Here is a 16,120-nt window from a genome sequence, read left to right as displayed (position 1 = left end):
TTAGCAGTTATGTATGAGCTGGATCTTGAATGATGACTAATAAGTACCCTCTTATCAAAGATTTCACTTTCTGAGGTTTCAGTTACCTGTAGTCAGCCGTGGTCTGGAAATAGGGGAGCATAGTGCAATAAGGTTTTTTGAGAGAGGGAGAGACCACATTCACATAACGTTTATTATAGTATATTGTTATAATTGTTTTATTTTATGATTATTGTTGTCAATCTCTTCCTTTGCCTAATTTAGAAAATAAACTTTATGTATGTATTGAAAAAACATAGTGTGTATATATAATATTTATAATTATATATAGATAGATAATATTTAGTAATATCTGAGGTTTCAAGCATCCACTGGTGGTCTTAGAATATATTCACCTTGGATAAGGCATGAGCTACTGTATTTATTTCTGTCAAATGAAGAAGTAGGGACAAGGTATCTTAGCCAGATGAATACAAACACTGATATATACATTTTGTGACTTGGGTACAACACTGTATTTCCACCACTCAGAGCTTATTTGACCTTGGAAAATCACTTAACTTCTCTATGTTTTCTTATCTGTAAAACGGGATTAATGTCTCAGTAAGTAAAAGTACTTCATAACAGTGCTCAAATTATCAATTTATTTAGAATAATGATCCAATGGTAAATTGCCCTTTTAATTTTTTTTGGTGTTTTTTTTCCCTTAGATGATATAAATTATAAGCAATTCTTCCAGGCGATTGTTTGATTAATTAAGAAAATAGGAATAGTGTTGACTCATTGTATTCCTTCCAGCATAAGAGTAATTCACATTTAATTCTAACTTGAAAATAAAAGAGGAACATTGAAGAAATTGTTTTCCACTAGGGGTAGCTGTGTGTCCATTCACGAAAAGAAATTTTGTAGCTGAAATGTGAAGCTCATAGAGTGGCTGGATGAGAGAGAGCTTGATATATTCCAGAAAACAAGGAAAGGAAGTTTATTTTCAACCAAAGAAATCCTTAGGCCTAGGAAAAGGAGAGAGATTGTATCAGAAAGAGGCAAATTAAAAAAGAAAAATTATCTTAGTCCAAGCAGGAATGAAAGGTACAGAAAGGAGAGAAAAAAGGATTAGAAGAATGAAGAGTATGTGTGTGAAGGGGTGGGGGGAGAGATAGATAGAAACAACTTACTAGTTGTCTCTTAGACTGTGTCAGGTGCATATTGAAATAGCCTGGTTCCTAAAAGAAACTTGCTTCGAGTCCAGTAAACCATGTTTCTATGTGCTGTATTAGGGTCCTCTTAACATTGGATTATAACAGTAGTAATTAAAAATAGATAATATTGGGAAAGCCACTAAACATCTCTAGATCTCTTCTTCATCATCTGTAATATGGGTATAATAATGGTATATACCTCACAGAATTATTTATGCAGATTAAATATGATTAGGTTTAGTCTAATACCTGCTACATGAATAAATGGATCAATTATAAAATAGACATTTCTTGAACATGGATGGGCTGGTGCTGTGCTATGTGCTTTCCCTGTATTATCTGTCAGTTCTGTGGGCTCTATGCAGAAGGTACTGCTGTCACCCACATTTTACTGATAAAGAAATTAATATAAGACAGGTGAATTTATTTGCTTTTGGTCATACAGTCAGGAATTGGCAGGGCAAAGATTTCAACTCATATATTTTGATTCAGGTTGTTGACTTGAAATTAAATGCACTATAACCCTGAGTGAATTTGGACTGTTTTGATCAACTGTGCTGACAGTAACAGGCTATTGAGTGCCATAGCCCAGTCCTTGGGGTACAGGAAAGTGATGGGTTTCCCATTTATTTTCTAGTGTTTTATCTTTTCCTGAGAACATTTTTACAGTGCCTTCAGGCAGTGGCTCTGTGTGTTTACTCATCTGAATCTTTCTTTTATCCAGAAAAAATGTTCTGTACTGAAATTTTAGGTGAATTGGAAGGTGGAATTTGGGAGATGGTTTTGCTTTTCCTTCTCTCATTTTCTATTGAGCTGGTTTCCTCATAGCTCTGAAATGCAAGTAGAGATTATCTGAATCTTATGCAAACCTCTCTCATTCATCCCTAATCGTGCTTTGAAATTGTTTATGTAAATTCTCCTTCATTTCAGCTTTCTTTGTTTTCCTGTTATGAAACTCAGTTCTAATAAGTGATTTTATGCTATAGGTTCTGACACTCCGAGGAGATATCAGATATAGAAAAACACTGATTGCCAATGACGGAACAGCTCTTGGAGTTGGCTTTCCAATTGGCATAGTTGTTGATCCTGCTCGTGGGTGAGTGTTCATAGATGGCACATGTCTTCTGGGCAGCACCATTCTTGTTACTGTCATGTTCTGATAAAATGGAAGGTTTTAAACTTAAGATATTTTCTGATTTCCTAAGTCAGCATTAGGAAAATATAGATCTCAGTGAGAAAGGTAAATATTTAACATGAAGGATAACATTTGTATTTTGTTTTATGGTCTCCAGATGAATAAAACTGGACTTAAAATTCCAAAATAAGCAAGAATTTTAGGGCTTTTAAAATAGAATTATGGTTATGGACAATATATTCCAACTTTGAAAGGACACAGACACAAATGTATGTAACATTTGCAATAGACCTTGAAGAAAGACTAGGCTTCCAGTAGGCGGAGAATGGGTGGCAACCAGTGAGCAGTACTGACAAGTGAGCAGTACTTGGCAAGTTTTCCATTCGTTTTCCAAATGTACTGAGTAGTACATGGTTCTCTGTATGTGAATTGGCTGTTGGTATGGGCTTCTTCTGTATCCTAAGCTTCCCAGAACTAAAGGTTCCGATCAAGCTAAAGTTTCAGTCACCAATGACAAACCCTAGCCTTTTGCTTTGGACACCATTTTAAATGGACTTTCCCCCAATAATAACTGCAAAATATACAGACATTGATAGAACACTGGTTAAAGTACTCCTCCACATTGTGCACAACAAAATGTTGATGTTTCAGTCTTTGTCCATGGAATTGTGAGCATCTTGAGAACAAGAAATACACATTTTTATTTAAATTACATATACCATTCCCTTAAACCTGTCTTCTGTTTTGTTAAATGCTGGTGTTTTTCATGATCTCAGGAAGCTATACTGGTCAGACCAAGGAACTGACAGTGGGGTTCCCGCCAAAATCGCAAGTGCTAACATGAATGGCACATCTTCAAAAATTCTCTTCACTGGAAACCTTGAGCACCTGGAATCTATTACCCTTGACATCAAGGAGCAGAAACTCTACTGGGCAGTCACTGGAAGAGGAGTGGTACGGGCACCCTTTCAGTCTTTTGGCTTTTATACTGAGCTTATGGAGCTGATCCTGAACATTCTGAGTTATTAGGAAGTAGTTATTCAACAATCTTACTTGGCAACATGTATCAGTGCTTTATCATCCTGTCTCCTAATAACTTCTCTCCCTTATGCAAAATCTTAGTTGTTCCTAGTTGAAATCCAATTCTTTACAGTATGTACATAGTTCCCTATAGAATGACGTTAACTAAGCTTTCCTCCAAATTCTGTTTTTCTTCAGGATAGATTAATCCCATTTATCATTTTTTGCTTGTCCTTTGTTTGAAAGTACTTAAGGTTCTCCAATTATAGAGACTAAGGGAATGTGTGTGTATATAATATATATATATATTCTCTTTCTCTCTAAATCTATTCATCAATCTAGATATAGGTTAATCTGTCTGTCTATATATCTATATCTATTGATTAGTATCTATTCATCATCTAGCTATCTATCTAAAGGGCAAGCTTTTGAGCTCAGCAGCCTTTCATAGTTGTACCTTTTTTTCTAATATCCTAACTTGGCTAATTCACATGTGAAACTTTCTTTTTCTTTTTGCGTTGGAGTCTCACTCTGTTGCCCAGAATGGAGTGCAGGGGGCATATTTACTGCTCACTGCAGCATCAACCTCCTGGATTCAGATGATCCTTCTGCCTCAGCCTCCCAAGTAGCTGGGACTACAGGCATGTGCCATCATGCCTGGATAATTAAAAAAAAAATTTTTTTTTTGTAGAGATGAGGTCTCACTATGCTGCTTAAGCTGGTCTCAAACTCCTGTCTTCAGATGATTTTTCCTGTCTTGGCCTCCCAAAGTGCTAAGATTACAGGCATGAGCCACGATACCTGACCCCATGAAACTTTCTTTACTGGTGATTTTAAACTCCAATGTTGAGTTCATTATATTCTGCATTAAGAAGCAGAAACTATAAAGTTTCATTCATTCACTGAAATAGTACTTGACCTTCACTGCTGTGCTTATGCAGCTAAGCTTGGGCCAAGCACATAGAATGGTGCTCAATAATCATTATTGATCGATTAAACATTGCTTTGGATTTTGAAAGGAAGACATGCTATTTTCTTCCTTGCTTTTTAAACAGTAAGATCTTTGACACTGATGCTTTCTGTAATATTGGCAATAGGTTTGGCTTTCAGCTTATTATTTTTTCAACAAGAACTAACTTCACTATTGATACGGACTTATGATGGCAATAAGCTTTGGGGATTAAAAAGTAGTGATGTGTTTGAAAACACTTTGCAGACTTGGCTGCATGTGTGCAATGATAGGAAGCTCCTGTCACATAGTATAGTTTCCTTATGCAACTTAGCACATCTTACAGGACTCATCTCCTGAATCTGTGAGCTTGGGCCTTTCTGCTAGGCTAGTACTTTCATATTTCTCCTTCACTCTCCTTATTTAATAATCAGAAAATCCTGCAATTCATCCTCAGCTTTTTCAGTATGTTCAGCCTTTTTCTGCTACTTCCACTATCCTGAGCAACTTCTCTCTGGCCTTAACTAGACCATGGCCCTCAACACTAAATACTGTTTTCACGTTGGAGACATGTTGTCTTCCTAAAGCTGCAATCAACAAGTTTGATCACTGCTCAGCTTGGAACCTTGGCCTGAGACTAACTCCCAATACTTCAGCTAAGCTAGTCTGGTCCCAGTCTCCACTCTCTTAGCAGCTCCCCTCCAAGCTTATGTTCCTTATGCTCTAGCCTTAGGGAACTTCTGTCAGTTTCTAGGGCATGACCCACTCTTGGCTCTCTTGTCAGGTGAGGCAGTGAAGCCAAACCTCATTTGTCTCTCTTGCAGAACCTAGCTCAGTTCCTGACGCAGAGAAGGCACTTGAGACAGGTTTTTGCAATGAAGTTTTGTTTTTCTTTCAGAAAAACAAAAAGTTCTTAGGAACTTTATTCTTGTGAGTTTTTTCCAGTTTATCAAAGTCATTTGGACTAGAGCTTGTTGCTTGTTCTAATAGAACAGCACATCTTTGGCCCTCATCCCCTCTTGCTGTCTTCTGTGATTGTTTTGGGCATGTTTCCTATCTTCATTGTTGGTGAAGACGTTAAACCCAAGGTCAGTTAGCTGTGTGGTAGCCCACACTTAGACATTTAAGTATATCTTTGACCAGAAGATCACATGGAAAAACTCGTGGTCTAGTTCCCCTTTCTTCATCACATCATCTGAGAAAGTTGACTGACTGACTGGAGTTCTGTCTTCATTATCAGTGAAATGGGTACAATGATAACTTTCTGACCTACTGCTCAGTGAAGTTGTGACTATCAAATCAGAAAACAGATATAAAAAATCTGTAAAAGAATAGAGCACTATATAAATATGAGATATTGTAATTAGGAGACTATTAATTTTAAGGTGTTCTATCATTTCACTGTAAATCAGCAAAACTAACAAAAATTCTGATCCTTTAGATTGAAAGAGGAAACGTGGATGGAACAGATCGAATGATCCTGGTACACCAACTCTCCCATCCCTGGGGAATTGCAGTCTATGATTCCTTCCTTTATTATAGTGATGAACAGTATGAAGTTATTGAAAGAGTTGACAAAGCTACTGGGGCCAACAAAGTAATCTTAAGAGATAATGTTCCAAATCTGAGGGGTCTTCGAGTTTATCACAGACGCGGTAAGTATTTATCCCTGAAACCCATTCATGGATGTACGATGCGTCTACACACTTAAATCTGTGAGCACATGCCCACACACAATTTCAAGTATTTACACATGCATATAAATTGAAATTAACCCAGTATTTAAAAAATGATAGCCATGTCTTAAGCCTGGTTAAATGTCAAAGGTTATTTTGGCATCTGAAAGACCAGATTGGCTTCAGAGTAAGTTTATTCCCTTTCTTTTCCCATAAGTTTTAATTTCTTACTTTATAAAACTTCCTGATATATTATCTATTTGTTTATTGACTATGTTACTTATTAGAATATAATCTCCACTATGGCAGGCATCTTGTTATCTGTCTTGTTTACTACTATTATAATATTCAGTACAACTAGATTAGTGCCTGGCACGTAGAAGGTGCTCAGGAAATATTTGTTGAAAGACTACTGGGAAAGTGTTAACAGGAGAGCATCTTTATCTTAAAAGGAATACTTTTATTTTATTTTTCTTTTCTCTGTTTAAAGGAATACTTTGTTACCTATTTTAATATACTTTTTTCAAACTTAACCTAACTTTTGATTGCCTCTTTATTATTTAAATCCTGTATCATAAAGCTAATTTAAATTTAATTTAAGACAATTTAAATTTTAAATTTTCAATGTATTTAAATAGCTTTTAGTATCCAACCAAAGATTATCCACCAATTTGTTTCCTGTCCTATAACCTAGGTTTGTCATTTGTTTTTTTTTTTCAATTGCATGTGAAAAAAAAAACATGCAATGAAGGTTAATGTATTCATTCTCATAAAGAGTATTCTTTAAATATTAATATTTTATACACTTTAAAACAAATGTTCATCAAATTGTTGATTGTGTAATTAAACTGATATTAAGTATTCGTGCATAGGTCAAGAGGGCAATAAATGGATTGATGTGTATACTGACCTCCCTAATCCTTGCGTGATTTGTAGAAGAAAAACAATTGAAACTGCGTTTTCTAACTGTTATGCAATCGTTGGGGTACTGTTTTAATACCTTTAGGCATTATGGTATAAGCTCTGGTCTCTCTAATATTGTTTTTAGATTGTTGACTCAGCTACTATATGTTTGTTTTGTAAAAAATTATTTGGTGACCCAACTTAGAAAATTTGGGATAGAATGGTGAATAGGTAGGGTCAAAAGTTACAAATTGACTTTGATTTCATTAGATGCTGCTGGATCCTCAAATGGCTGTAGCAACAACGTGAATGCCTGTCAGCAGATTTGCCTGCCTGTACCAGGAGGATCGTTCTCCTGTGCCTGTGCCACTGGATTTAAACTCAATCCTGATCATCGGTCCTGCTCTCCATATAAATCTTTCATTGTTGTTTCGATGCTGTCTGCTATCAGAGGCTTTAGCTTGGAATTGTCAGATCATTCAGAAGCCATGGTACCAGTGGTAGGCCAAGGTATGCCAACTCCAGTTTAAGTATCATTTGACTCTATCTGGTGCCAAGTTGAGATCTCTGGTACCATAAAAGCATTTCATCATGTTTGGATTCAGTACATAATGAAGCTTGTCTTTCCCTTTAAATCAACTGGCTCAGACTAAAGTGGTTCTTATACTTCAGTGTGTGTCAGGGCTACCTGCAGTGTTTATTACAGTCTAGCTCGAGGCTCCATCTCCATATTTTTCTGACTTTGTGGTCTGGTGTAGGGCTAGAAAATCTGCATCCCTAACAAGTGCCAGGGCCATGCTGCTGCTGCTAGCCCATGGACCACACTGAGAGCCACAGGCCTAGAGTAGTATGGAATGTAGCATGGATTTCCAAGAAGTATTACACAATTGATGCTCAGAAGAATTGTGCCCTATTTCAGACTGTTAATGGAGATTTAGGGTAGAAGATACACTAGTATTTAACATAGTAATGAAACAGTCCACAAATATGATTTATTAATGTATATGATGAATTGAAGTAAGAGTTCACAGAATTAGTCTCTCTTTCATAACTTTGCAGCACTTTGCATACATACTGTGAATGTATGAAATATTAACTTGCCTCCTAGATGAACAAAGGCTTTTAGGTGCATGTTACCACAAGAGGACCTATGAGTTTTCTAGCATCACAAAGAGTATATTATAGGCTAAAGACAGAAATAGAGGTTAGAAAGGGAAGAAAGAAGGATGAATTTACTGGAAGTGGGTGGATGAGATGGTCAGAAGAGACAGAAATACATCTGGTGAAAGAAGTCTGAGAGCTTCTAGTACCACACATGCTTCTGCCTGATAATCATATTCACATGCACTCAAGGCTCTCCTTTTTTTTTATCCCCATATCTAAGAGGTTATGGACCTAGATTATCATCTTGTAAAGATATTAAAGATTTAACAGTTTTTCCTCTCAACTTTTTATTAAATAAAATGTCGAAGACAGAAAAGTTGAAGAGAGGTACAGCAAACATCCTTCTAGCCTTCACCAAGATTTAACAATTGTTAACCTCTTACCACATCTGAGTTCTCAATCTGTGTGTATGTATACGTGTACACACATATGCATACACACTCATTTTTTGTGAATCTTTTACAAAAAATTTGGGTGTCATGAAACTTTACCCCTACATACTTCAGCATGCTGCTTCAAAGGCCATTATTATGCAATATTTATATTCTTGGCTTTCTAGTTGGCTTCAGAATGTTTTATAATAACTGTGGTTTTGTTCTAGCTAAGATTCATGCATTGCATTGGGAATATCTCTTTAACCTAACTTTTAATAGTTTCTTATAACCCAGAGTAGCTGCCCTTAGTTTTTTGCTAAGTCATTGATGTTTTGAAGAGGCAGATATTTAGAATTCCATGCTGAGGATTTGTCTGAGTATTTCCTCAGATAGGAAATGGAGTCATTTAACCAGTCTTTCAGTTTTTAACCCTGCATTTCCCATAAAATGGAAGTTAGATGTAAGTGCTTGGCTAGATCAAGGTTAAATACCTTTGGCAAGAATGCTTCACAGATGATGCTGTGTATTTGGTATGGAATCTTACTAGAGAGAACATTTGAGTTTGACATTGAGTTTGATCACTTGGTGGTCACTGTGGAGTCAAACTTTGTTGGCCTTGTAAATAATATCTTCCTTCCCAAGTACCTTTTGTCCATTGGTTTTAGCAGCCATGTATGATCCTTGTCTGAAATGATTATTTAATTAGGAATTACAAAATGGTGATTTTTTTATTCTATCATTCCTTCTACATGCATTACATAGTATTCTTTTTTTCTTTTTTCCGAGTTGGAGTCTCACTCTGTCACTCAGACTGGAGTGCAGTGGCACGCTCCTGCCCACCACAGCCTCCACCTGCTGTGCTCTGGCGATCCTTCCGCCTCAGCCTTCCACGTAGCTGGAACTACAGGCGCGCGCTACCACACCTGGCTAATTTTTGATTTATTGTAGAGATGAGGTCTCACCAAGTTGTCCAGGTGGGTCTCGAACCCATGGGTTCAGGCAATCCACTCACCTCGGCCTCCCAAAGTGCGGGATTACAGGCTGAGCCACTGAGCCCGGCCTAAATAGTATTCTTCTATAAAGGAATGCTCTCCTTTCTCCCCTACAATTTATCTTTTAAAAAAATTATTATCATAATGGAATCAAGTTTTTATTAAATTTAGTGTGTTATAATTAATTACTTTAATTACTCTTTTGATGTTCTACTTCATCCATTTTGGCCAAGTAGAACCTCTTCAAGTGGCCACCTGTATACTTCTGACATAATCCCATTAGTGTTTGAGTGCCTCCTTACTTTTTGGTACAATAAGGTATTCCATGCTCACCTCGTACCTTCCCTGTTCCCTGCCCAAACTTATATCCAGTCATTTCTCAAAGGAGTAGGAGCTCCTTATGGAGGGATATGGTATTTGGAAACGAAGATTTGGGTTGTAGGTGTGCTCACTGCAACTGACAAAAAAGAGTTTTGTTTTATAGTGGGGGGATTGTTGGAACAAGGGGTTGAGAATGAGGATTTGAACAAAAGGCCAGACGTTTAAAAGTTCTACTTCCAGCAATAGTATTATCTAATGATCTTTCCTTAAATGTTCCAGGACGAAATGCCTTGCATGTGGATGTTCATGTGTCCTCTGGCTTTATTTATTGGTGTGACTTTAGCAGCTCAGTGGCATCTTATAATGCAATTCGTAGAATTAAGCCAGATGGATCTTCTTTGACAAACATCATTACATATGGGATCGGACAAAATGGAGTCCGGGGTATAGCAGTGGATTGGGTAGCAGGTATGTAAGTTGTGTGGTGGTTTTATTGTGTTTGCATCTCTGTCATCTTATTTTATGCTGGAAATTTTAGCTTTACTGTAAGTGCTACAGATTTTAATTCTAGACGTTTATTGCTATCATTTAAGATGAATTGAATTGTACTTTTAGATTGTACTATGTCTATTAAATAAATTTGCAAAGTGTTTCAGTTGCAGATTAATACGTGTTAATTATCTCATTTTCTTCTATTATTAACATAATTGAAACTGCAGACAAAAATGGCTACTTAGATTTGCACCTAATTTCTAAATTAGAAATTGTCTAAATTTCAAAGAAAAAGAGTAAAGAACATATAATATAAACCACAGACCAGCATTCATTTACTTTAATGCCAAGCAGTGTTAGTTGCCACATTCTTAATTGTTTCCTCTTAATAATGTAGACAAATCCTTTTGGTCTTTAGATACGTTCTCTTAGGAGTTATGTTGAAATATAACATTAACTTAGTTGTATTGATTCATGCACATAAGCTTGAATGACCACTCATTTTAATAATACATTGAGGTGGCCGGGCTCGGTGGCTCAGCCTGTAATCCCACGCTTTGGGAGGCCAAGGTGAGTGGATTGCATGAGCCCACGGGTTTGAGACCCGCCTGGGCAACTTGGCGAGACCTCATCTCTACAATAATTCAAAAATTAACCGGGTGTGGTAGCGAGCACCTGTAATTCCGGCTACTTGGAAGGCTGAGGTGGAAGGATGGCTGGAGCCCAGCAGGTCGAGGCTGCAGTGGCCGGGAGCGTGCCACTGCACTCGGGTCTGGGCGACAGAGTGAGACTCCAACTCAAAAAAAAAATACATTGAGGCAAATATATTTTGCAATATAATCCAATTCTGTACAAAATAAATATCATTGTGTGTTATCAAGCTTGGAAAGTAAGCATCACTTAGAAATAGTGACATGTATTATAAAAATCAAGGTACTAGAATTTGGCTTTATTATAAAAAGCGAATATGGTAGTATGGTTAAATACAACTTTAAAATGGGTTCCTAAATTCCATTCATGATTACAAACTTACTAATTCTGAGCATATAGGTAAAGTAAAGTTCAGAAAATTATGACCTGTGAGTCAATTGGAGTCCCTTGGTGTTTTTGTAAATAAAGTTCTACTGGAACACAGTTATACCCATTCATTTTATGTATTGTCTATGGCTGCTTTCATATTAGAATACAGAGCTGAATACTTGTGAAAGAAACCATATGCTGTGCAAAGCCTAAAATATTTACTATCTGGCCCTTTACTGGAGATGTTTGCCAACCCTGGATTAAAGGATTGGAAATGAACAAATATATTTTTAAAAGTTTGCCAACTCTAGATTTTATATATATATCAAGTAGAGCTAGGCAATGAAAACAATACATCAGTAGCATATTTCATATTGGTCTGATTTCTCTATAGGTGTTTTGAGTTAGATATAGAAACAAAATGTGTGTATTTTAGTAGCAGTATTGATAGTTCAATAACAGACCTTCAATTACATGGAATCAATTATTTGGGATCATTTGCTATTCATTATATTATCTTCACAATATCTTCTTTTTATTCTACCATTTACATTGTTCTAAAATACACAAAGGGAAGTAGACTTTTATTTTGGTAGCTTTTAGAAGGTCCCTGAGATAAAAACACCTACACTAGTTAGAAAGACTAGGGAAAGACTTTATGTTAATATAAAGCACAAAGAGCATTTGATAACACTGGCAGCAACCTGAGGTCCTCCTGGTACTTTCTCTTTGCTACTTTCATGATGTTGGAGTAGAAATTATGCTGTGATAATGTATATTTAGAGGTTAGACATTCAGTGCATCAGTTAGAAGAGGAAGGAAATTCTGGAAAACACACCTTTCAGTAGAAAGTGGTTTATGAGCTGGGTATGATGGCCCATTCCTGTAATCCCAGCACTTTGGGAGGTAGAGGTGAGAGGATTGCCTGAGCCCAGGGGTTGGAGACCAACCTGGGCAACTTGGTGAGGCCTCATCTCTACAATAAACCAAAAATATTAGCTGGGTGTGGTGGTGCATGCCTGTGGTTCCAGCTACTTGGAAGGTTGAGAAGGAAGGGTCACCTGAGCCCAGCAGGTCAAGGCTGCGGTATCTGTGAGCGTGCCACTGCACTCCCGCCTGGGTGACAGAGTGAGATTCTGACTCAAAAAAAAAAAAGTGGGTTATGATGTTTGCTATGCATTCTAATCTACTTTAGAAGCTAAAGACAGGCATATTCTCTCTAAATTTAAAGAAGTAATCTCTTTAGTTCCTAAGAGAAACTATTTATATTTCTAAGCCTAAACAGAGTCATTTATTATTTTCTTGGGAAAGATGACATATAGCGAGCCAAACCCCAAGCTTACATATTTTGTTCTGAATTTGAAAAGATATCCCCTTTTTTCTTTTTGCTTTTCCATTGATCAGCATACTTTTTCATTTTCTTGTAGGAAATCTTTATTTCACCAATGCCTTTGTGTCTGAAACCCTGATAGAAGTTCTACGGATCAATACCACATACCGCCGTGTTCTCCTTAAAGCAACAGTGGATATGCCTAGGCATATTGTTGTAGACCCCAAGAACAGATACCTCTTCTGGGCTGACTATGGACAGAAACCAAAGATTGAACGTTCTTTTCTTGACTGTACCAATCGAACCGTGCTTGTATCAGAGGGCATTGTCACTCCACGGGGCTTGGCAGTGGACCATAGCAATGGTTATGTTTACTGGGTTGATGATTCTTTAGATATAATAGCAAGGATTCATATCAATGGAGAGGAATCTCAAGTGATTCGTTATGGCAGTCGTTACCCAACTCCTTATGGCATCACTGTTTTTGGAAATTCTATCATATGGGTAGACAGGAATTTGAGAAAAATCTTCCAAGCTAGTAAGGAACCAGAGAACACAGAACCACCAACAGTGATACGAGACAATATCTACTGGCTAAGAGATGTGACCATCTTTGATGAGCAAGTCCAACCCCGGTCACCTTCAGAAGTCAACAACAACCCTTGCTTGGAAAATAATGGGGGGTGCTCTCATCTCTGCTTTGCTCTGCCAGGATTACACATCGCAAAATGTGCCTGTGCCTTTGGGAACCTAGAAAGTGATGGCAAGAGCTGTGCCATTTCAACAGAAAATTTCCTCATTTTTGCCTTGTCTAATTCCTTGAGAAGCTTACACTTTGACCCTGAAAACCATAGCCCACCTTTCCAAGAAATAAGTGTTGAAAGAACTGCTATAGCGCTGGACTATGACAGTGTAAGTGATAGAATCTACTTCACACAAAATTTTGACTCTGGACGTGGCCAGATTTCCTACGTGAGCCCGTCTTCAGGGATCTATACTCCGACTGTCATTACTTCAGGTAAGTGCACTCCAGGCATTGCTTATCCTAGAAGTAGACACAATGGGGTCAGCACACATGGGTGACTGAGTATTTCTAATGCATATTAAGCCTCTAACGCCTTTGTGTGTGCTTGTGTGTGTGTGTGTCTTTGCCCGTGTATGTCCAGATATAGGGCCTGCTGATGGCATTGCCTTTGACTGGATCAATAGAAGAATTTATTACAGTGACTACCTCAATCAGACAATTAATTCCATGGCTGAAGATGGGTCTAACCGCACTGTGATAGCCCGTGTTTCAAAACCAAGAGCAATTGTGTTAGATCCTTGCCAAGGGTATGCCATCGTTGTCTTTATTGTATTTTTGTCTGCTTACTTCTGGAAAGAGTGGGTCCTGAAATTATTTTATGTTCATAGAGGGCCAACATGTTTTGGGCTTATCCCTCTATGGCGTAAGGATTCAAAGGAGGGTGCAGTGCATAATTCCCTTTGATGGCAGAAAGGTTGGCAGCACACTAGGCAGTCAATGCTCTGACTCAGTAAATCCCTTGCCTAAGTTGTGTGGGTGGAAATGGAGCCAGGTTTTGCGATCTTAATGGCAATTTGCATTTGAATAATGCCACTATTTTAAAAGTATGGCTTAAGTAAGGACTCTGAGGTTCCTTGTGATGAATTCATTATGACTCCTTTTGTATGACTAGGTACCTATACTGGACTGACTGGGATACTCATGCCAAAATTGAGAGAGCCACATTGGGAGGAAGCTTCCGGGTACCCATTGTGAACAGCAGCCTTGTCTGGCCCAATGGGCTGACACTGGACTATGAGGAGGAACTTCTCTACTGGGCAGATGCTAGTCTGTATGTGTCTTTGGCTACTCATGTGGATGCTGATAAGTTTTTTCTCCCAATTTCAAAGAAAAGGAATTTGTGTCATGTGATGGAAATATAATATACCAGATAGATGTTGCCAAAATGTAGAATCACAGTTATAGGAATTATATTTGTATTCTAATTTGGTGAATATACCTGTGAAAATTTATCTATATCATGCATTAAATAATTGTGAACTAAAAGAAATCTAAAGATGCATTACTAAATACATCTGTAATTTCAATTATAATTACAAATGTATTTACCCAATTTATAATGACAAATGGAATTACTTAATTTATAATCTGGAATCCTTGGGTAGCTTACCATAAAATATGACTGTGTTTTAAATGCATGTTTTTTTTTCTGAGCTTTAGCACTCATTGTATTTTAAAATATGCTTTTCTTTAGTCTTTGACTTTTGGTCATCTTTTCAAACAGGCCCTTTACTCTCTGGCAAGCTTCTTCTTAGCAAATTTCTTAATATTTTTCTTTTGTTCACTCAAATTGTAAATGCAACTTCTCTAAGTACCCCCAAATGTCTCACATTCCAGTTATCCTAATGGAATAATTGAAGGGATGAAATGATTTTTATTATGACTGGTATCTATAGTGTTAGGGATCTTAACTTTTCTTTCTTATTTTCTCATAATTTTGGTTTTGTGATGCCAAGCACTTAATATCCTGGTCTTTTCTTTATTCTCTTATTTGAAACAAAGCAATGATGATGTCTAAATTTAGGGCATTCTTAGTAAACACCTTTACTAAGAATTCAATAAACATCAAATAAAAAAAGGCATTAAGAGAGTGGGAAGGAAAGTAATTAACATTTTTTTTTTTCATTAATCAGTATTTTTTATTATGGTTTTGTGGGGTACAGTTAAGGGTTAGGTGTACAATGACGTTTCATTCAGGCACCCTGTAGATAAGAAGTGTTTTCCCATCCCCCGACAGATATTTGCTACTGTTAATCCCATCCCCCTCCCCCCCATAGTTTCGCAGTACCATCCGTCATTTTCTCATAGTATTGCATTGGATGTTCAAGGTCCATTATATGAGTGAGAACATGTGATATTCGGATTTTTGTTTTTGTGAGAGGTCACTCAGTATTATAGACTCTAGTTCCATCCAGGTTGCAGCGAAATTCATGATTTTGTTCTTTTTTATGGCTGTGTAGTATTCCATCGTGTATATGTACCACATTTTTTAATCCAGTCCTCTTTTGATGGGCAGCATGGTTGTTTCCAGGTTCTTGCTATTGTGAACAATGCTGCGATAAACATACGTGTGCAGGTATCTTTTTTATAGAGAGATTTGTGTTCTTCAGGGTATATTCCCAGTAGGGGGATTGCAGGGTCATATGGAAGGTCAATTTTTAGAGCTTTTAGGAATCGCCACACTGCTTTCCACAGAGGTTGCACTAGTTTACACTCCCACCAACAGTGTAGAAGTGTTCCCTTTTCACCACACCCTCTCCAGCAGCTGTTATTTTTTGAGTTGTTGATAATTGCCATTCTGACTGGAGTTAGGTGGTTTTCTCAGTGTGGTTTTGATTTGCATCTCCCTGATGATTAGTGAGGTTGAGCATTTCTTCATGTGTTTGTTGGCTGCTCGAATGTCTTCTTTTGTGAAGTGTCTGTTCATGTCTTTTGCCCATTTTATAATGGGGGAGTTTGTTTTCTTCTTTTCAGTACGTTC

General features: G+C 37.3%; 1 protein-coding gene across 1 annotated transcript in view; it reads left to right on the top strand.

Annotated features, from left to right (window-relative positions):
• LOC103268533 (low-density lipoprotein receptor-related protein 2-like) overlaps positions 1-14,410 on the top strand; it is a gene marked incomplete at its 3' end in the record, with an annotated part of 150,240 nt that extends 135,830 nt beyond the window's left edge. Inside the window, exons 38-45 of the mRNA XM_021716584.1 lie at positions 2,165-2,274; positions 3,090-3,267; positions 5,724-5,937; positions 7,132-7,371; positions 9,992-10,180; positions 12,652-13,572; positions 13,721-13,886; positions 14,252-14,410. Coding sequence (XP_021572259.1) covers positions 2,165-2,274; positions 3,090-3,267; positions 5,724-5,937; positions 7,132-7,371; positions 9,992-10,180; positions 12,652-13,572; positions 13,721-13,886; positions 14,252-14,410 — 2,177 coding nt within the window. The remainder of the gene's footprint in view (positions 1-2,164; positions 2,275-3,089; positions 3,268-5,723; positions 5,938-7,131; positions 7,372-9,991; positions 10,181-12,651; positions 13,573-13,720; positions 13,887-14,251) is intronic.
• Between the last annotated feature and the right edge of the window lie 1,710 nt (positions 14,411-16,120).

The sequence above is a fragment of the Carlito syrichta genome, unplaced genomic scaffold (assembly GCF_000164805.1).
Source record: "Carlito syrichta isolate Samal-C Ts95f unplaced genomic scaffold, Tarsius_syrichta-2.0.1 Scaffold308846, whole genome shotgun sequence".
Taxonomy (NCBI): domain Eukaryota; kingdom Metazoa; phylum Chordata; class Mammalia; order Primates; family Tarsiidae; genus Carlito; species Carlito syrichta.
This window is presented reverse-complemented; position numbering and strand designations above follow the sequence as displayed.